The sequence below is a fragment of the Trichechus manatus genome, unplaced genomic scaffold (genome assembly GCF_000243295.1).
Source record: "Trichechus manatus latirostris isolate Lorelei unplaced genomic scaffold, TriManLat1.0 scaffold00024, whole genome shotgun sequence".
Taxonomy (NCBI): Eukaryota; Metazoa; Chordata; class Mammalia; order Sirenia; family Trichechidae; genus Trichechus; species Trichechus manatus.
Genome location: NW_004443960.1, coordinates 19,379,512 through 19,401,789, shown reverse-complemented (window position 1 = coordinate 19,401,789; position 22,278 = coordinate 19,379,512). Strand labels below are relative to the sequence as shown.

The window sequence follows — 22,278 nt, the reverse complement described above, 5'->3', positions numbered from 1 at the left end:
TTTAAATTACAGAACTTACCAAGACCTAATATGTTTAACAGTGATGAAATGATTTGTCCTCATCTAGTTCCTGCTTTTTATAGGAAATGTTTTTAATGAGTCACCACTGTATTATATTTGCTACAGATTTTTGTATATGCATACCCCTTTATAAAGGTAGGCAAGTTTTTTTTCCCCTAATCATAGTTCGCTAAGAAATTTTATAATGTATCTTATTGATATTTTTTGGCATCTGTTGAGATGATTATATGTTTCCCCATTAATATATTAATATGGGAAGTATATTAATAGACTTTTAATATGAAAGCAACCAGCCTAAATTCAGTTAGCTAATATTTTGCTTGTAATTTTTGAATCTGTGTTCATGAATGAAATTAGTGATTATTTTTCATTGCACTGTTCTTGTCAGGCAATAGCATGGTGCTTTTGCTTATCTCACAGATTAGGTTGATAAGTATTATTTTATTTTTTTCTGTATTAGCTGAAAGAATATACAGAACTCACCAGAAGTGCCATCTAGGCCTGGCGCTTTCTCTGTGAAAATAATTGTAACTATCAGTGTAATTACCTGAATGCTTGTAGTATGATTCAAATTTTCTAATTCTTCTTAAATCAGATTTAGTAAATTGCATTTTTTTCCAGAAGTGTAATGAATTTGTTTGAAGTTTTCAAATTTTTTGGCCTAAAATTATTTATCATAAGCCTCTTATCTGTCCAGTGGTGAAACGTTTGTACATATGTCCCCTGTTTATTCCTAATATTTATTTACTTGTGCATTCTCCTTTTTTTTTTCCTTGACAAACTTGCTGTTATGCCAACTTTGAGTCTTTCCAACAAGCTGATCGATGGCTTTGTTGGTACTTTCTATTGTGTATTTGTTTCCAATTTGTTAATTTTTGCTATTTGCTCCTTCCTTTTACTTTATTATGCTGTTCTTTTTCTAACTTTTTAGGTTAGATGGTTTGTTAGTTATTTTTTGGACTTTCTAATGTTAGAATTTAAAACTAATTTTTCTTTCCAAGTATCTCTCTTTAGTTGCAGAGTATTTATGTTACTCCTGAGTTCTAAACATTTTATAATTTGTTATGATTCCCTCTTTGGTCCATTTGTTATATAAAAGTGTTTTAAACTTCTCAATTTGTGTTCTTTTGCCAGTTATCTTTTTGTTACTAATTTCTAAATTATATAATGATCAGTGAATATGTCCTTATATGATTTTAGTCTTCACGGTGTATCATTTGGTTGGTTTTTGTAAAGACTTCATGTGTGCTTCAATAGGTATATTTGGGGCATGGAAACCCCGGTGGCATAGTGGTTAAGAACTATGGCTGCTAACCAAAAGGCTGGCGGTTCGAATCCACCAAGTGCCCCTTGGAAACCCTATGCAGCAGTTCTACTCTGTCCTATAGGGTTGCTATGAGTCGGAATAAACTCAATGGCAATGGGTTTGGTTTTTTTTGGATGTTCTATATATGTCCATGAGCTCAACTTTATTAACTATACTCAGTAGATATCATTTATTGATTTTCCCCCTGCTTGCTATGTAAAAATCTCGTTCTATGATGCTGTATGTTTTGCCTACTATTTCATATAGTTCTGGAAATTTTGATATATATATATATATATACACACACATACTTCTAGATGGAGCCCTGGTGGCGCAGTGCTTACGAGTTAAGGCTGTTAACCAAAAAGTCAGCAGTTTGAATCCACCAGCTGCTCCTTGGAAATCCTACGGGGCAGTTCTACTTGTCATATAGGGTCGCTATGAGTTGGGACTGACTCCACCAGCACATAGCAACAACTTAACTTTTCTGTCTGACTGTGTCAGAGGTCTTCTCTTTAGCACTGATGTTCTGAAACGTCATGATAATGTGTCTACGTGAGAATTTTTTTTTTTTTAGTGATTCAGTGAGCTTTCCGAAACTGAGGATTTCTGTCTTTCAACAATTCAATTCTTAGCCATTATCTATTCTAACACAACTCTGCCTCTTTTTTTCTAGTATTTCTTTCTAAACTTTATTTGGCTATATGTTGGACTTTCTCACTATATCTTCCATGGTATTAACATCTCTTTTATAATATCCACTTTTTTTAACCTCCTGGGATACATTCAGGATATTTCTTTTGTATCTATCTTTAATTCACTAATTTTCTCTTCAATAGTGTATAATACTCTGATACATCAGCCTGTTGGGCTCTTAAATTGTTAACCTTTTCATTTCTCAAGGTTCTGTTTGGATCCTTTTCAAACGTACTTGTTTGTATACATATGATCTCTATTATTTTCTCATATTTCGGAGCAACTCCTCTACTGTTTAAATATTTTAAACATATGTATTTCATGTTTTCTTATATTCTCACATCTGAAACATTTGTGGGTCTGATTCTGCTGTTGGTGGTTTCTGTTAGCACTTGCTCATCATGCCTTCTTTCTTTTCTTTAACTTGATCTCAAGTTCTCTAGAAATTATACAGTGGGAATACTTAGAAGCCTGGGATTTTGTGTATGCTTTTGTCACTTACCTGGAGACACAACCAAATGGAGTTATTTAAAATAATTTCTTAGGTTAAATTTTTGGCTTACATAGGTGCTAGGATTTCAGAACATGAGTACTGGCATGTGATTACAAATTTTCAAAGGAAATTTTCATTCGTCTACCCAGTGCCAAGTTCAAAGTTTGCAAGTTTCTTTTCTGTGCCCTATTGTGGCATGAGTTAGTTTTGTTCACCTTTATAATAAAGAAGCTACTAAACTTTCAGTGGACATCTATGGTTGTTATACTGACCTCTGTGTCGGCAGCATCACTAGGGTTAGTGTCATCCAGGGTGGTAACTCTTGGTGTCACTGCCCCATGGACCTCCCGCCATACCAGACCATACAGAATCCTCAGTAATGTTTTTTGTACTAATGCTACTTATAAATCCTAATTCCTGCGTATCACTCCTTTTCCTTTAATTACCACTTCATTCTCAAAAAAGTTATTGATATAGTTTCACAAATGCTAATTACCATAATTTTGGGAGTTCTTTTGTGAGAAGGAGCAGTAAGTCATAGCTCTTACAAGCATTTTAGCCAGCGGTGCAGGGGCTCAAGTCTTGCTCGCATGAAATATGCATCCTTGAAGAAGTGTGCAAAGGAGTATATAAGTCCATCTTCAGTTAATATAGGGGAATTCTTACAATAGGTGAAAAATACCAAACCCGTTGTTATCGAGTTGATTCCGACCCATAGCGACCCTATAGGACAGAGCAGAACTGCCCCATAGGGTTTCCAAGTAGTGGCTGGGGCATTCAAACTGCCGATTTTTTGGTTAGCAGCCCAGGGCTTAACCACTACGCCACCAGGGCTCCATATATGTGTTCCTATAATGAAGAGCTAAGGAAACGGGGCAGGAAGCCTGTGCTTGTGGAGTTCTGCAACAACAGGGCAGGGAAGAATTGCTTAACACAGTTCAAATGCATGTTCATAGGGTGATTCAACAAGGCGTCAAAATAGTCCCTCTTTTAAAAACCCTCTTCATAATAACGGTCAACTTAGTGAATGATTGTTGCTGTTAGGTGCCCTCAAGTCGTTCCCAACTCATAGTGACCTTATGTACAACAGAACCAAGTGTTGCCTGGTCCTAACTTCGCGATTCTCTCCCCAAATATCATAAGAGAAGGAAAATGAGGAGATACGTATTTTACAGGTACTATGGAAACCAGGTCTGGGAGGAAAGAAAATCGGTTTAGTTATATGTATGTTAGGTGCATATATAGTTTTCCTTCTTTCTGAAAAATCTTGTTAGGAGGTTCAGGACCTTGTGCCTCTTCACACCATGAAACCTTCCCAGAACAGAACTGTTTGCCACTCCCAAGAGCTCGATATTCCTCTCTACTCCTCCCTCTTTTCACTTCAATCTAAAGGGTTACAATATCAGGGGATAACAGTTTTAAAGATAATTAATAGTCTAATGTACATGGGATATAATGTCTTCTTTCTGAGGCCTGTACCTTCCAAGAAAAAAGCTGCTATTTTATTCTCTCTCAGTAAAATGAGTCTCAGGGACAAATGCTTCTAAAATTTCCAAAATTAAGTGTAAAATAGATTTCTTAAAGTCATATGCTACAGCTTCAGGAGGTAGTGTACGGAGGAGGAGTCATGTCAAAGGACTTGTACATCAGGGTCAGTCCCAGGCCTTCAATACAAGATCCCAGTCCTAGTCCAATGCCTAGACTGTCATAGGCACACAAAATAAGTGTACTGATTTACGTCAAGTACAGGGTTCCTCCCAAACCTAGAACTGTCTACTAATGTTCTTAGATACCTGCAAACCCACTCCTCTTTAGTATTTACTGCTGCCTTCTGGGGAAGGGGACATTTCATGTATCCCTTACCCTCATTATATTCCAATGCCATGTCTATGAGGAGACTAAAAATGCCTGAAAAGTAGTTGAATAGGACGAGCTTGATGTAGGCAGCAGTACTTTCAGAAAACAGAAAGCTCATCAGGTACATGAGGGGAATGGCAGACCAGCCATACAGCATGAAGATCAACATTATGTCCAGCCATCGGTTCTCCATGAGAAATACTTCCACTTTACAGTATTTGACTACTCCCTGAAATACAGAGATAAAGGCAAGGTGAAGGTAAAGTGTAAAAATAAATCAAGCCAGAATATTTAGAGAAGGACATAAGAAACGCTGTCTTTATTTAGCATAGACCTATTCACTAATTAAATCAATTTTCCTCTTTAAAAAAAAATGCCTTAGCATGTGAACATGAAATAAGTTACCATACTTCCACTTCTTCTTCCCCAGAGAGCAGTGAGCAGAACAAATGTACTTTTTTTCCCCCCACTTGGAACAGTTGTTTATTTTTTAAGTTTACTAACAAAGTCAGTATAACAAAGTTGACATTGGTGTTCTGAAGTTTCTCCAATAAATGTAACTCAACTTTCCTAGAAAGTAAATTATTTCTCTAAAGAGAGACTATTTCTCTAAAGATTTTCCCTCTGGTTACCGCAGTATGACATAACCTACCTTGCACTGCTAGCCAACTTTAGACTTGACCTCCTGGCTACATTCTACTACCTGACACCCCTCACATCCACCCCAGCCACTTAGGGGCCTCTAACTTTAAGTTTTCAACTCACATCGAAAACCAGACAGTGACACACAAAATTAACAGTTGCTGTCAAGCTGCCTCTGACTCATGGTGACCCCATGTGTGTCAGAGTAAAACTTTTTTTTTTTTTAAATTATGGTGAAAACATATATAATATCATCTCAACAATTTCTACATGGACGATTCAATGACACTGATTTACGTTCTTCTTGTGTAACCATTCTCTTTATCCCTTCCCAAAACATTCCACACCATTAACATAAATTCATTGTCCCCTAGGCAAAAACTCTCCCTTTTCCCCTCCCTTCCACCACTGGTATTCAATTGTGGTGCTGGCGAAGAATATTGAATATACCATGGACTGCCAAAAGAACAAACCAACCTGTCTTGGAGGAAGTACAACCAGAATGCTCCTTAGATGCAAGGATGGCAAGATTACATCTCACATACTTTGGACATGTTATCAGGAGGGACCAGTCCCTGGAGAAGGACATCATGTTTGGTAAAGTAGAGCGTCAGCAAAAAAGAGCAAGACCCTCAACGAGATGGATTGACACAGTGGCTGCAACAGTGGGCTGAAGCATAACAACGATTATGAGGGTGGTACAGGACCAGGCAGTGTTTCGTTCTGTTGTACATAGGGTCGCTATGAGTCAGAACCAGCTTGACAGCACCTAACAACGACAACAACATCCACCACTGGTAATCACTAATATAATCTTTGGTTTCTATATATTTGTTTATTTCATATAAGTGAGATTATACAGTATTCGTCCTTTTGTGACTGACTTATTTCACATAGGTTCATCCATGCAGTGGCATGCATCAGCACTCTTTCTGGCTGAGTAGTATTCCATGGTATGTATATAACACATTCTGTTTATCCATTCATCTGTTGAGGGGTATTTTAGTTGTTTCCACCTTCTGGCTCTTGTGAAAAGTGCTGCAGTGAACACTGGTGTACAAGTTTCTGTTTGTGTGTCTTTGGCTTTTGATGGCTTGATTATGATGTGTATTGGTGTGGATTTCTTTGAGTAAATTTTACATAAATTTCAGAATTAGCTATCAGGACCTACAAAAATAGGGTGCTGGGTGTTATGGATAGAATTGTGTTTCCCAGGTATGTTGAAGTTCTAACCCCTGTACCAGTAAATATGACCCTGTTTGGAAACGGGTTTTCTTCCGTGATGTTAGTGAGGTCATATGGGAGTATGGGTCCTAAACCTAATCCCTTCTAAGTGATGTCTGAAAAAAAAGGGGAAAGAGAGAGACAATACACAGGGGGAGAATATCATGTGAAGATGGAGGAAGATGCCTCTACAAGCTCAGGAATGCCAAGGAGAGTCAGTACAAACTAGAAAGTGAAAGAGACAAAGAAGGACCTTCCCCTAGAACCAATGCCCTAAATCGAACTTCTAGCCTCCAGAACTGTGAAAAAATAAAATTACATTCTTTAAAGCCACCCACCTTGTGTTATTTTTGTTACATTAGCACTAGGTAACTAAGACACTGGTTGATGGGAATTGTGTAGAATCTCTGAATTACTTATGAGAAAAATGACATCCTAAAAATATTAAGTATTCTAATCCATGGGCATTGTTATAGATTGAACGGTGGCCCCCCAAAATATGTATTGTAAATACTAACCTCTATGCCTGTAGTTATGATCTCATTTGAGAATGGGTTGTCTTTGTTATGTTAATGAGACAGGATTAGTATAGGGTGTGTATTAAGTCAATCTCTTTTGAGATATAAAAGAAATTAAACAAGCACGTGAGAGAAACAGGGATGGTGGAAGAGAGCTGCCAAGCCACATGAAGACTGCCCAGGAGTAGAAGCTCAGAAGAGACAAGGACCTTCCTCCAGAGCTCAAAGAGCCTTCTCCTAGGGCTAGCACCCTGAATTTGAACTTCTAGCCTCCTAAACTGTGAGAAAATAAACTTCTGTTTGTTAAAGCTACCATTTGTGGTATTTCTGTTATAGCGGCACTAGATAACTAAGATAGACATTGAATATTTCTCCACTTTTTAAGGTATTTTTATACTTTTCTCAGTAATGTTTTGTAGGTTTCAGTGTATAGACTTGGCATATTTTTCAATAAGTTCATTCCTAAGTATATTTTTTTGGGGGGGCTACTGTAAATGGTATTTCAAAAATTTGTCTATAGAAATATACTTGATTTTTGTATATTTATCTATTATCTTGCACATTTGTTAAAATTACATTAATTTTAGAAGTTTTTTTGTAGATTTTTAAGAATATTTTTAATGTATACAATCATACCTTCTGAAAAGTTTTACATCTTCCTTTCTAGTATTTATGTTTTTTATTGTTCTAAAAATTATGTAACACATTTGCCAAATCAACATTTTTTAGGTGTACAATTTAGTGCTATCAAATACATTAATCGTCTTGTGCAACCACCATCCATAATCGTTGCCAAATTTTCCATTACCATAAACAAACCCTCACTCCCTCCTATACAATGGTTCCTCCATTCCCCTTTCATCCCACCCCTGGTAACCACTAATAAACTTTGGTATCTATACATTTGCTTATTCTTGTTATTTCATATAAGTGAGATAATACAATGTTTACTCTTTTGTGATTTACTTATTTCACTGAGCCTAAGGTTTCTGAGATTCATCCATGTTGTAGCATGAATCAGGATTTCACTTTCCTTTATGGCTAAGTAGTATTCCATCGTATGTACGTACCACATTTTGTTTATCCATTCATCCAGTGATGGATACTTAGGTTGTTTCCACCTTTTGGCTATTGTGAATAGTGTTGCAATGAACTGACAAGGGTCTAATATCTAATATACATACACATACATATATATATACACATACACACACACATATATACATATATTTAAAACTTCTACAACTTAACAAAAACATCAAAAAATAAGTAGAAGACTAGAATGGATAATCTTCATGTTTTAAAACGTCTTTTTCTTGCCTTACTGCACTTGTTACACTTCCAGTGCAATAATTAGACATGTAAGAATGGACACATGTTCTTGCCATGATTTTAGACAAAATGCATTCCTTGCACACAATGTTATTATTTTTATAGATGCCCTTTATCAGGTTGAGGAAATTCTCTTCTATTCTTGGTTTGCTCAGAGATGTTTTATTCCGTGTAAGCATTAATGTTAGCTTTTGTTAAAGGCTTTTTCTGAATCTATTGAAATGATCATATGGTTTGACCTAACTGGCATATGGAGGATATCAGCTCCAACAATATAAGAATACATACTATTTTTAATTGCTCATAAAACATATATCAAAATTGACCAATTCCTGTATCTTAAAGCAATCATCAATGACTTTAAAATGATTGAAATCATTCATGGCGTATCTTCTGACCATAATTAAGTAAAGTTTTAATTATAAAGATAACTATTACATCCTTAACTTCTTAGTAATTAAATAGGCTGCTAAAATCTATTTTTTTTAAATCAGGAAGTATTTTGAATATGACAAATATGTGGAATGCAGCTAACACAACACAAGTTATTTTAAGATTCAGGAGTTATCCGATGCCAACACTCTCAGTGTGTTTGTGTATTGCAGAAGTTGGTGGGAAATGATGGAGAGAAAACAATGGTGCCAGAAGTGTCGCCAATTTGCTTCACCAGGCAGTGTGGTGACAGATATAATTAACATACAAAGGTATAGTGGTATTAGTGGTCTGTTCTTGTCATGCTGCCTGGCAATTATGAATAGAAGAAGATGGCATGGAGCTCCTTAGTTACAGTGATATATGTAGCAAGATGGAAGATGTACAGAGATAGAACTTCTGTTATTCATTCTAACTTGTGACGGGGGGGCGGGGGGGGAACTCTGTACCAAAGACTTTCTCTCCTGCTAACAACCTACCCTGTACCACCTCCACCATATAGTTCCTTGGTCACGGTGCTGTGTGTGGCAATATGTAGGATGTGCAGAAAGAGAACTTCCTGATGCCTCTCAACTTTGGGGCTCTATTTTCTTCATTCCAAAATATATACGTACATCATACAGGCAGACACATTCACACACACACACACACACACACACACACACACACACAAAACACATACACACTTACCAAATTTTGACAGTATAATGCACAGAATTTAGATAAATTCTCTCAAATATTTTTAGGAAGAAAGGGAATAAGGAGAAGAAGAAAATGATAAAAATAATGGAATGAAGAAAACTCAGATGATGAGGAGGAAAAAGAGGGAAAAAAGAGGTAAGCAAGAAGTAATTTTACTGGTCCACTGTATAGTTTGGATAGGGAAATGGTATTTCACATCTTTATGATAAGAAGCAACATACTGTGTTCTAATTATTTCATTTTCATGGTTAGCTTGTGGCCATTACTAAGCAGTGAACTACTTAACAGATGAGTCATATTCATATAAATTCCCGCTACCTATTATTAGGGAAGAAACTTCTGCCCACCCCCAGCATGATTTCACCTCTATGTACAGCATACCTTGCATATATTCATCCCTCTACCATCTGCAAAACACACATATACACACTTCAAAGGAAAGAATTTTTAATGTAAGTGGTGAGATTCTGGAATATACACGAGGCCACATTTCACTAGAAAATGGTATGGTGCACATTCATATATGTTTATTCTTTGTTCTATAAAGAAATTAGATGAACATGATTTTGAGGTGAGTAATAACAAAAAATCTCACTGAGCTCTCCCGCCTAGGATGTGATCTCTAATCCGCTTCCTCCCATTAAGTTCAACATTAGAGATTCTTGGGCACTGGCTTAGTTTTAAATACAGTGATATTGTACATACCCAAGAGACCTGAAAGCAGTGATGCAAACAGACACATGTACAGCAATGTTCATTGCAGCACTATTCACAACAGATAAAAGGTGGAAACAACTGAAATGTGATCAACAGATGAATGGATAAACAAGATGTGGTGTATACATATAGTGGGATACCACTCAGCCACAAACAGCAATGAAATTCTGATGCATGCCACAACGAAGATGAATCTAGAAAACATTACGCTGAGTGAAAGGGCAAATAATGTATGATCTCACTTATATGAAATAAGAAAATATATAAAAACCAGAAATTATTAGTGGTTACCAGCAGTGGGAGGGAGGAGGAAAGGGGGACTTTTTGCTTAGCTTTATGTTAATGGTGGTAGACTAATTTGTAAAAGGATATTGAGAATGGTTGCATAGCTTGAATAATGTAATCAAAGCCACTGAATCATATGTGTAGAAACTATTGAACTGGCATGTTTTTCTGTGTATATTTTCACCCCAATTAAATAAATAGTGATCTTGCACATTTCTCCTTTGGCTGTAAATCCCAGTAGGAGGATTGGGAGAAAGGATTTCAACACATAAAACACACACTGAATCCCACAACAGTGTCTGTAGATGTTAAATAAATTTTTTAAATAAATTGATAGATCCCAAAGGAAACTAGAATTGCTGGCCATACTACAGCCCCAGAAACCCCAATGTATTACAACACTGAACAAGACTCGGTAGTATGAGACAGGTAACAGGTAAACAATTTTAGGGAAATTTTTGGGGTCAGCACAAATTGATGTGCAAACAGATAGGAAGCCATTCCATGAGAGGTCATTCTGCTTCTGCAAAAAAAAAAAAAGTTATTTGTTTTTTTTTTCCTAATAAAGAAATGAATATGACAGAGAAAGCTTCTACCATGAGACTTCTGATATGTTTCCTAAGATATGCAAATAGTTTACTGTTAGAATTAGGTTTATGACACTATTAGAGAATAGGAATGTTCCATGTGGTACAGAACAAAAATAAGCCCTCAAGAAACTTTGACTAACACTCACCATTAGTAAGCAGCAGGAAATGAAGAAGATGATGAAATCCCACAATAGAGCAGAAATCCAGTATATAAGCACATAAATCCCAGTCACAAACTGGATGTGCTTTGCCCTAGTGACTCTCTCAGTCACTGTCAGGAGACAAAAACCACTAATTAAAAGAGCCATGCCAAAATGCACATTTATGGCCAAATAGTCTCCATTTATACTCCTACAGAAGAAGGAACAACAGAAAAGATGTATCAGCAAATCAACACAGTAAAAAATAAAGGTTTCTATCACCAGTTATTTTTAGCATATGAATATAATCAGATAGGGCAGGAGAAATACATTCAAAGTGTAAAACTAACTCTAATGAAAAGAATAACATACTTGCTAACGAAGTCATTAGCATCATGGTATGGCTGAGGTTTATTGGAGACTGTTAAGGAAGCATCAGGGCCAGACAGTGACATGAAGAGAATGTTGTCTAATAGCATCAGAGATGCAGATGGTGAATGGTATGCTTCATTATTGAAAAGAGCAGTCAATACTGTTTCATTTGTTTTCTCCTCAATGGAAAGTGCAACAATGCATAAGTGACCACAGTCTTTATTCTCCATCAAGTACTTCAGTAGGTTACCTAGGATGAGGAAACAATATTGATCAGTGTATCTACAACATAAATTATTTATAATATATGTTCGGGAAGAGGAACTAAATAATTTTACTTGGTTCTCATCCATTTCAATTTTCCAACAGTGGTTACTTCAAACATTTCCATTTTTATCAAGCACTCTATTCCATCACTAAATTCCAAGCTCTCTTACTTCATACCCTATAATCTAACCTTCACTACTTCACTGAGAAAACATAGGCAACATGGTATAGACTCTATCAACTTAAATTTCCTCTGTCTCGAGCTCATCTATAAGTAATTTAACTTACAGCTATGATAAATTATCTTACAGCAGACAAAACTTTCTCTGCACAATCAGAAAAGCTGGATACAAAACAAGAAATCATTTTTTTAGGATAGTAGAAAGCTATGAAGGCAATCAACATATGGGGGCCAAAAATGAAAGAATGAAAATGCACTGAGATGAGCCCAGTATTTTACACCTTCTTCCCTTGGAGGCATTTATAGATTCATAAATGATATAGGTGACTTGGTAAGTCCCCAAGCTCTCCGTGGGACTCAGGAAGGACCACCCAAGGAGTAAGGGTAGGCAAGAAATAGACCAGTGCTCATAAAAATTTAAACCCAGCCTCAAATCACTTCAGTCTCTGATTGAATTTATGTTTTCCATTAATCTTACTGTCTGCCAGAAACAAAATTATATCTTCTCTGGAGAAGATAACCTTAAGCAGAAATGTTACCATCTTCATACATAGTTTCTGGCATTCAATACAAAATCATCAGGCATACTAAGGAACAGAACCAAGAGAAAGAACAGAGCATAGATAACAGAAACAGATCCACAGGTAAACGATATATTGCAGATGGAAAATTTACCAGAAAACTGAAGTGCATGGAGAGAATCAAACGATGATGTTTGAATTGAAAAAAAAAAAAAAAAAAATTTGAGGAGACGGGGCAAGATGATGGAGTAAATGGTTGCTCTCATTTATCCCCTTGCAACTAACTCACTGAACACTGAATAAAAATAGGCACAGACTGAGATCTCAGAGCTCCGGACATCAGCTGAAGTGTTGGAGAGCTGAGGTGAGTATCAGAACAGGGGAGAGGAGGAGCAGGGTCGGCAGAGAAGCTGGGAGTTTCTGGATGTTGGCATCCAGAGCACCTGACTCACTGTGGCCACTCTGGGTTGTGGACGGGCAACACCCCAAACAAAGAACACAGGAAGGGAGCTAAACTGAGGAAAGTGTAGTCCATTTAAGGTGGTGCAGATTGGCTGTGGGATTTCACAAACCACATACTTGGGAAAGGGCACAGGGAAGTCAAGACACTGCAAGTGAGTGCTATTGAATCTCCACAAGACCTGAGACTAAAAGAACTAGATGGTTACTGGCTACCACTATCAACCATTCTGATCAGGGCCACAGTAGATAGACCATGACAGTATGGGGAAAAAGTGTGGAACAGAACTCAAATTCTTAAAAAGTCCAGACTTACTGGACCAGTTGAGACTAAACGGCTCCCTGAGACTAGCACTATGAGATACTCTTTAAACCTTGAACTGAAACTATTCAGTGAAGTTACTTTTTAGTGAAATAACAGATTGGCATACAGAATAAACAATAGTATCTGTGGGTGTGGTGCTCCATTTAAAAAAAAAAATCTATGGGAACAAGGCAAGGATGTCCTTTATCACCACTCCTATTTAACGTTGTGCTGGAAGTCCTAGCTAGAGCAACAAGGCAAGAAAAAGAAATAAAGTGCATCCAAATTGGTAAGGAAGAAGTAAAACTATCCCTATTCACAGATGATATGATCCTATACATAGAAAACGCCAAAGATTCCACAAGAAAACTACTAGGATTAATAGAAAGATTCATCAGAGTAGTAGGATACAAGAGAAACATGCAAAAATCAGTTGGATTCCTATACACCAACAAAGAGAACTTTGAAAAGGAAATCAGGAAAACAATAAATACCATTTATAATAGCACCTAAAAAGATAAAACACTTAGGAATAAATCTAACCAGGGGTGTAAAAGACCTATACACAGAAAACTACAAAACACTATTGCAAGAAACCAAAAGAGACCTACATAAATGGAAAAACATACCATGCTCATGGATAGGAAGACTCAACATTGTGAAAATGTCACCTCTACCCAAAGCAGTCTACAGATATAATGCAATCCTAATCCGAATACCCACAGCATTCTTTAACGAGATGGAAAAACTAATCACCAACTTTATATGGAAAGGACAACAGGCCCTGGATAAGCAAAGCATTACTGAAGAAAAAGAACAAAGTAGAAGGTCTCATACTACCTGATCTCAGAACTGACTATACAGCCACAGTAGTCAAAACAGCCTAGTACTGGTACAATGACAGACACATAGACCAATGGAACAGAATCAGGAACCCAGATGTAAATCCATCCACTTATGGTTAGCTGATCTTTAACAAAGGACCACAGTCCATTAAGTGGGGGGAAAAGACAGTCTTTTTAACAAATGGTGCTGGCAAAACTGGATATCCATCTGTAAAAAAAAAATGAAACAGAACCCATACCTTACACTATACACCAAAACTAACTCAAAATGGATTAAAAACCTAAATATAAAACCTAAAAAGATTAAGACTGTGGAAGAAAAAACAGGGGCAATGCTATGGGCCCTAGTACATGGCATAAACAGAATATAAACCATAACTGACAATGCACAAACACCAGAAGATAAAATAGATAACAGGGAGCTCCTAAAAATTAAGCAGTTATGCTCATCAAAAGAATTCACCAAAAGAGTAAAAACAGAACCTACAGACTGGGAAGAAAATTTTAGCTATGACATATCCAACAAGGGTCTAATCTCTAAAATCTACAGAACACTTCAACACCTTAATAACAAAAAGACATATTAAAATCAGCAAAGGATCTGAACAGACACTTCACCAAAGAAGATATTCAGGCTAACAGACACATGAGGAAATTCTTGAGATCATTAGCCATTAGAGACGTGCAAATCAGAACTACAATGACATACCATCTCACCCCGACATTACTGACAGTAATGAAACAAACAGAAAATAACAAATGTTGGAGAGGGTGCGGGGAGATTGGAACTCTTATGCACTGCTAATGCGAATGTGGTACAACCACTATGGCAAATGATATGGTTTCTCCTTAAAAATCTAGAAACAGAAATACCATAAGATCCAGGAATCCCACTCCTAGGAATATAGCCTAGAGAAATAAGAGCCATCACACAAATAGACATGCATATCCATGTTCATTACAGCATAATTCACAATAGCAAAAAGACAGAAACAACCTAAGGGCCTATCAACACATTAATGGATAAACAAGTTATGGTACATACACACAAAGCAATTCTACGCAGTGTTAAAGAACAATGATGAATCTGCAAAATATCTCACAATATGGATGAATCTGGAGGGCGTTATGCTGAGTGAAATAAGTCAATCACAAAAGGACAAATATTGTATAAGACCACTATTATAGAAACCCAAGAAAAGGTTTATACACAGAAAAAAACAATCTTTGATGGTTACGAGGTGGGGGGGACAGGTGGGGAAAGGGAAAGCACTAACTAAACAGTAGACAAGTGTTAACTTTGGTGAAGGGAAAGAACACATAATATAGGTGAAGTCAGCACAACTTGACCAAGGTAAAGTCATAAAAGCTTCCTAGACACATCCAAACACCTTGAGGGACCAAGTTACTGGGGCTGAGGGCTGGGGATCATGGTCTCAGGGGACATCTAGGTCAACTGGCTAACACAGTTCGTAAAGAAAATGTTCTCTATCTTACTTCAGTGAATAGCGTCTGGAGTCTTAAAAGCTTGCAAGCAGCCATTTAAGATACATCTATTGGTCCCATCACATCCAGAGGAAAGAATGAACAAAACCAAAGACACAAGGAAAATATTAACCCAAAAGACTAATGGACCACATGAGCCACAGCCTCCATCAGCCTGAGCCCAGAAGAGTACGATGGTGCCCAGCTACTACCACTGACCACTCTGACAGGAATCACAACAGAAGGTCCTGGACAGAGTAGGAGAAAAATATAGAATAAAATTCAAATTCATAAAAAAGACCAGACTTACTGGTCTGATAGAGACTGGAGGAACCTTTGAGACTACGGCTGCCAGACACCCTACTAACTCTGAACTGAAGCCACTCCCGAAGTCCACCTTTCAGCCAAAGATTAGACAGGCCTATAAAACAAACAAACACACATAAGGAACATGCTTCTTAGTTCAATCAAGTATACAGGACCAAATGGGTAACACTTGCCTAAAAGCAAAGATGAGAAGGCAGGAAGGGACAGGAAAATTGGACGAATGGACATGGGGAACCCAGAGTGGAAAGGGAAAGGGAGAGAGTGCTGAAAGAATGCAGGCATTGCAACTGATGTCACAAGGCAATTTGTGTATACATTTTTTAATTAGAAACTAATTTGCACTCTGAACTTTCACCTAAAGCACAATCAAAATAAAAAATCAACATCTATATGAGACCAAAGATTAACAATTACTCCAAAGCAAAGATGAGAAGATAAAGGGGCAGGGAAACTAGAGTACTGAAAATGGAATAATCAGAAGGCAATTAAAGAGAATGCCGACACACTGTGAAAAACGTAACTAACGCCACTGAATGATTTGTGCAGAAATTGTTAAATGGGAACCTAACTTGCTGTGTAAACAAAAACACAATGAAATATTATTTAAAAAATAAAAAAAAATACTTTAATTACATTTCAGAACTTAATATATAGTTAATAGCAGGTTGAACACAAATGAAGAGTAAATCAGTGAACTAAAAGACAGGTGATTAGAAAAAACCCAGGCAAAAGCACAGAGAGAAAAGAATGGAAAATAATAGGGAAGACACAAATTTCCAATATCAGGAATGAAAAAGAAATATTACAGATCCTGCAGATATCAAAAAGGATAATAAGAGAATACTAAAAACAACTCTACACACATAAATTTGACAATTTAGATGAAATGAATGACTTCCTCAAAATACACAAACCACAACAATTCAGCCAGTGTGAAATAGTTTATCTGTTTAAAAATAACTGTTAAGGAAATTTAATTCATAATTTTAAAATTCCCACAAGAGAAATATCCAAGCCTAGATGGTTCCACTTGACAGTTCTACCAAATGTTTAAAGAAGAATAAATATTAATTCTATACAATATGTTCCAGAAAATAGAAGAGGTAACATTTCCAATTCATTTGATGAAGCTAGTTTTCCCTGATAACAAAACCAGACAAAGACAATACAAAAAAGGAAACTACAGAACAATATCCTTCATGAACACAGGTGCAAAAAAATCTCTTAAAATATTATCAAATGAATTTCAACAATATATAAAAGGAATTATACACCAAAACCAAGTGGGGTCTATATTCCAGGGATGCAAAGCAGGTTCAATATATGAAAAATCCATCAATGTCATCCACCATATTAAAGGCTGAAAAAGAAAAAGCACATGATCATATCAATCTATGAAGAAAAAGCATCTGACAAAACTCAACACCTGTTCATGATAAAACTCATAGAAAAAGAAAAGTAGAGGGGATCTCCCTCAGCTTTAGATAGAGCATCTTCAAAAACTCCAGAGCTAGCACTATACCTAATGGTGAAAAACTGCACACTTTCTCCCTGTATTGAGAACAAGGAAAGACTGTCCAGTTGTGCCACTGTGATTCAACATAGTGCTGGAAGTTCTATTCTCTGCAATAAAGTATGCATAGGAAATACGAGGCATAGAGATCATAAAGGAAGAAGTAAAACTGTTCCTATTTGCAGATGATTGTGTAGAAAATCCCAAGGAATCTACAAAAAAACTTTCTAGAACTAATAAATTAGTCCATCAAGGTCACAGGAGACAAGATAAACATTAAAAAAATCAATTATATTTTTACATACTAGAATAAACACAGTACCAAAAATAAAAATACAATACCATTTAAAATTTATCAAAAAAATGAAATACTTAAGTGTACGTTTAACAAAACACGTACAGGAACTGTATGCTGAAAACTACAGAACGCTGAGGAAAGAAATCAAAGAAGGTCTAAGTAAATAGAGTTCACGGATTGGAAGACTTAACATAATAAAGACGTCAATTCTCCCCAAATTGATATACAATCAACGTAATTCTTATCAAAATCCCAACAAATACTTTGTAGATAAAGACATGCTTATTCTAAAACATATACGGAAAAGCAAAGGAATTAGAATCACTAAAACAATGTTTATAAAACTAGAATAAAGTAGGAGGAATCAGTCTACCAGCTTTCAAGATATTATATAACTACAGTAATCAAGACTGTGAGATATCGGCAAATGACAGACACATAGATCAATGTATAAGAACAGAGAACCCAGAAATAAACCTACATCTGATTTTTGACCAAAGTGCAAAATAATTCAGTGGAAATAGTATTTCAACAAATGCTGCTGCTCAGTTGGACATCCCTAGGCAAAACAAACTCTTACACCTTACACTAAAATTAGTTCAAAATGGATCATGAACTTAAAAGTAAAATGTAAAACTAAGAATTTTAGAAAAGTATAAAACTTTTAGGAGAAAATCTTCAAAATCTAGAGCTAGGCAAAGAAATCTTAGACTTGATACTAAAAGCACAATCCATAAAAGAAAAAAATTTAATAAATTGGACTTCAACAAAATTTAAAACTTTTGCTCTGAAAAACATTCTGTTAAGATGATGAAAGGACAAGCTACAGAATGGAAGAAAATATCTGCAAACCACTAGTATCTAGACTATATAAAGAATTCTCAAAATTCAACAGTAAAAAACAAACAATCCAATTAGAAAATGGGCAAAAGATATGAGCAAATAATTCAACGGACACTACTATATACAGATAACAAATATACATAAGAAAAGATATGGAAATTCGAATTAGGAAAAGGCAAATTAAAACCACAATATCACTACACACATATCAGAGTGGCTAAAATAAAAAATAATGACAACTCCAAATGCTGGGGAACATGCAGGGAAACTGGGTCACTCATACACTGCTGGTGGACAGCCACTCTTGAAAACAGTTTTATAGTTTCTTAATAAATTAAACATGCAACTATCATATGCCCCAGCAAGTACACTGCTGTTCATTTATCCCAGGGAGCTGATTTACGTTCATACAAAAACCTGTAGACAAATTTTCATGGCAGCTTTACACTGAAAAACTGGAAACAACCCAGATGTCTTTCAATGGGTGAATGAGTAAACAAATTGTGGTGCATGGAATAGCACTCAGCAATAAAAAGGGGCAAACTACTGATACATGCAAAAACCTGGGTGAATCTCCAGAGAATTATGCAGAGTGAAAAAAGCCAGTCCTAAAAGTTACATACTGTATGAGTTTATTTTTATAACATTCTTGAAATAATATAACTATAGAAAGGGGGAACAGATTAGTGGTTGCCTGGGCTTATAAAGGAAAACATGATGGATACTTGTGGTGATGGAAATGTTCTGTTTTGACTGCATGAATGTCAACATCCTGGTTGTGAGACTGTTCTATAGTTTTGCAAGATGTTACCATTGGAACACGGGATCTGTCAGTACTATTTTTCACAACTGTGAATCTATAATAATCTTAAAATAAAAATTTTGTTTAAAAAATAAAACTCAACATTACTGGTTCTTACATATCTAAAGAAAGAACAAATTTTTTCTTCAGTTGTTTAAGATCTTTTTTTTTTATCGTGCTTTATGTGAAAGTTTACAATTCAAGTTAGTTTCTCATACAAAAATTTACACACTCATTGTTATGAGATCCTGGTTGCTCTCCCTATACTGTGAGAACACATTCTTCCTTTACATCCCAGATTTTCCATGTCCATTCAACCAGCTCCTGACCCTCTCTGCCTTCTCATCTCCTCTCTGGACAGGAGCTGCCCATTTAGTCTCATGTATCCACTTAAGCTGAGAAGCACTCTCTTCATGAGTATCATTTTATGTCCCCTAGTCCAGTCTAATCTGTCTGAAGAGTTGGCCTCGGGAATGGTTTTAGTTTTGGGCTAACAGAGAGCTCTGGGGCGATGTCTTCCGGGGTCCCTCCAGTCTCAGTCAGACCATTAAGTCTGGTCTTTTTACTAGAATTTCAGTTCTGCATCCCACTTGTCTCCTGCTCTGTCAGGGACTCTATGTTGTGTCCCTGTCAGGGCGGTCATTGGTGGTATCCAGGCACCATCTAGTTCTTCTAGTCTCAGGGTGATAAAGTCTCTGGTTTATGTGCCCCTTCCTGTCTCTTAGGCTAGTATTTTCCTGTGTCTTTGGTGTTCCTCATTCTCCTTTGCTCCAAGTGGGTTGGGACAAATTGATGCATCTTAGATGGCTGCTCATTAGCTTTTAAGACCCCAGACACCACTTACCAAAGTGGGATGCATAACATTTTCTTAATAAACTTTGTTATGCCAATTGACCTAAATGTCTCCTGAAACCATGGTCTCCAAATCCCGCCCCTACTACTCTTTCCCTCAAAGTGTTTGGCTGTATTCAGGAAACTTCTTAGCTTTGGTTTAGTCCAGTTGTGCTGACCTCCCCTGTAGTGTGTGTTGTCTTTCCCTTCACCTAAGATAACTCGTCTACTGTCTAGTTAGTGAATACCCCCTTCCTTCCTCCCCACCCTTGTAACCATCAAAGAATGTTTTCTTCTGTGTTTAAACCTTTTCTTGAGTTCTTATAATAGTGGTCTTACACAATATTTGTCCTTCTGTTACTGACTAAATTCACTCAGCATAATGCCTTCCAGATTCCTCCATGTTATGTTTCACGGCTTAATCGTTGTTCTTCATTGTTGGGTAGTATTCCATTGTGTGAATACACCATAATTTGTTTATCCATTCGCCCACTGATGGGCACCTAGGTTATTTCCATTTCTTTGCTATCATGAACACTGCTGCAATGAACATGGGTTGTGCATGTATCTATTCATGTGATGGCTCTTATTTCTCTAGGATATATTCCAAAGAGTAGGACTGCAGAATTGTATAGTACTTCTATCTTTTTAAGGAAGCACCAAATCGATTTCCAAAGTGATTGCACCATTTTACATTCCCACCAACAGTGTAAAAGTGTTCCAGTCTCTCCACAACCTCTCCAACATTTATTATTTTGTGTTTTTTGGATTAATGCTAGCCTTGTTGGGGTGAGATGGCGTCTCATTGTAGTTCTGATTTGCATTTCTCTAATGGCTAATGATCATGAGCATTTCTTCATGGCTCTGCTAGCTGCCTGAATGTCTTCTTTGGTGAAGTGCCTGTTCATATCCTTTGCCCATTTTTTAATTGTCTTTTTGTTGGTGAGGTTTTGCATTATCTTGTAGATTTCAGAGATTAGACCCTGATAAGATTTGTCATAGCCAAAAAATTTTCCCTAGTCTGTAGGTTGTCTTTCTACTCTTTCGGTGAAGTCTTTTGGTGAGCATAAGTGTTTGATTTTTAGGAGCTCTCAATTGTCTAGTTTCTCTTCTGGTGTTTGTGCATTGTTAGTTATGTTTTGTATTCTGTTTATGCCATGTATTAGGGCTCCTAGTGTTGTCCCTATTTTTTCTTCCATGATCTTTATCATTTTTTATTTTATATTTAGGTCTTTGATACATTTTGAGTTCATTTTTGTGCATGGTGTGAGGTATGGGTCTTGTTTCATTTTTTTTGCAGATAGATATCCAGTTATGCCAGCAGCATTTGTTAAAGAGACTGTCTTTTCCCCCAATTAACACATCAGCTGCTCATAGGTGGATGAATTTATATCTGGATTCTCAATTCTGTTCCATCGGTCAATGTATCTGTTGTTGTACCACTACCAGGCTGTTCTGACTACTGTGCTGGTATAATAGGTTCGAAAATCAGGTAGTGTGAGGCTTCCCACTTTGTTCTTCTTGAGTAGTGCTTTACTTATCCGGGGCCTCTTCCCTTTCCATATGAAGTTGGTGATTTGTTTCTCCATCTCATTAAAAAAGGCCATTGGAATTTAGATAAGGATTCCATTGTACCTGCAGATCACTTTGGGTAGAATGGACATTTTCATAATGTTGAGTTTTCCTATCCATGAGCAAGGTATATTTTTCCACTTATTGCAGGTCTCTTGTGGTTTCTTGAAGTAGTGTCTCGTAGTTTTCATTGTATAGGTCTTTTACGTCTCTGGTTAGATTTATTTCTAAGTATTTTTTCTTCTTGGGGGCTGTTGTAAATGGTATTGATTTGGTGATTTCCTCTTCGAAGGTTCTCTTTGTTGGTGTAGAGGAATCTAACTGATTTTTGTATGTTTATGTTATATCCTGATACTTGGCTGAAATCTTCTATTAGTTCCAGTGGTTTTCCTGTGGATTCTTTGGGGTTTTCTGTGTATAAGATCATATCATCTGCAAATAAAAATACTTTTACTTCTTCCTTACCAATTTGGGTGCCCTTTATTTCTTTTTCTAGCTTAACTGCTCTGGCTAGGACCTCCAGCACAATGCTGAATAAGAGTAGTGATAAAGGGCATCCTTATCTGATTCCTGTTCTCAAGGGGAATATTTTCAGACTCTCTCCATTTAGGATGATGTTGGATGTTGGCTTTGTATAAATGCCCTTAATTATGTTGAGGAATTTCCCTTCTATTCCTATTTTGCTGAGAGTTTTTATCATGAA

At 36.6% G+C, this 22,278-nt stretch overlaps 1 protein-coding gene across 1 annotated transcript in view; it reads right to left on the bottom strand.

Moving 5' to 3' along the window:
• Positions 1 to 22,278, bottom strand: part of LOC101344283 (ATP-binding cassette sub-family A member 3-like) — a 223,043-nt gene that overhangs the window by 50,753 nt on the left and 150,012 nt on the right. The window contains exons 19-21 of the mRNA XM_004373451.2: positions 11,328 to 11,577; positions 10,958 to 11,163; positions 4,380 to 4,598 (exon numbers count right to left, since the gene is read on the bottom strand). Coding sequence (XP_004373508.1) covers positions 4,380 to 4,598; positions 10,958 to 11,163; positions 11,328 to 11,577 — 675 coding nt within the window. The remainder of the gene's footprint in view (positions 1 to 4,379; positions 4,599 to 10,957; positions 11,164 to 11,327; positions 11,578 to 22,278) is intronic.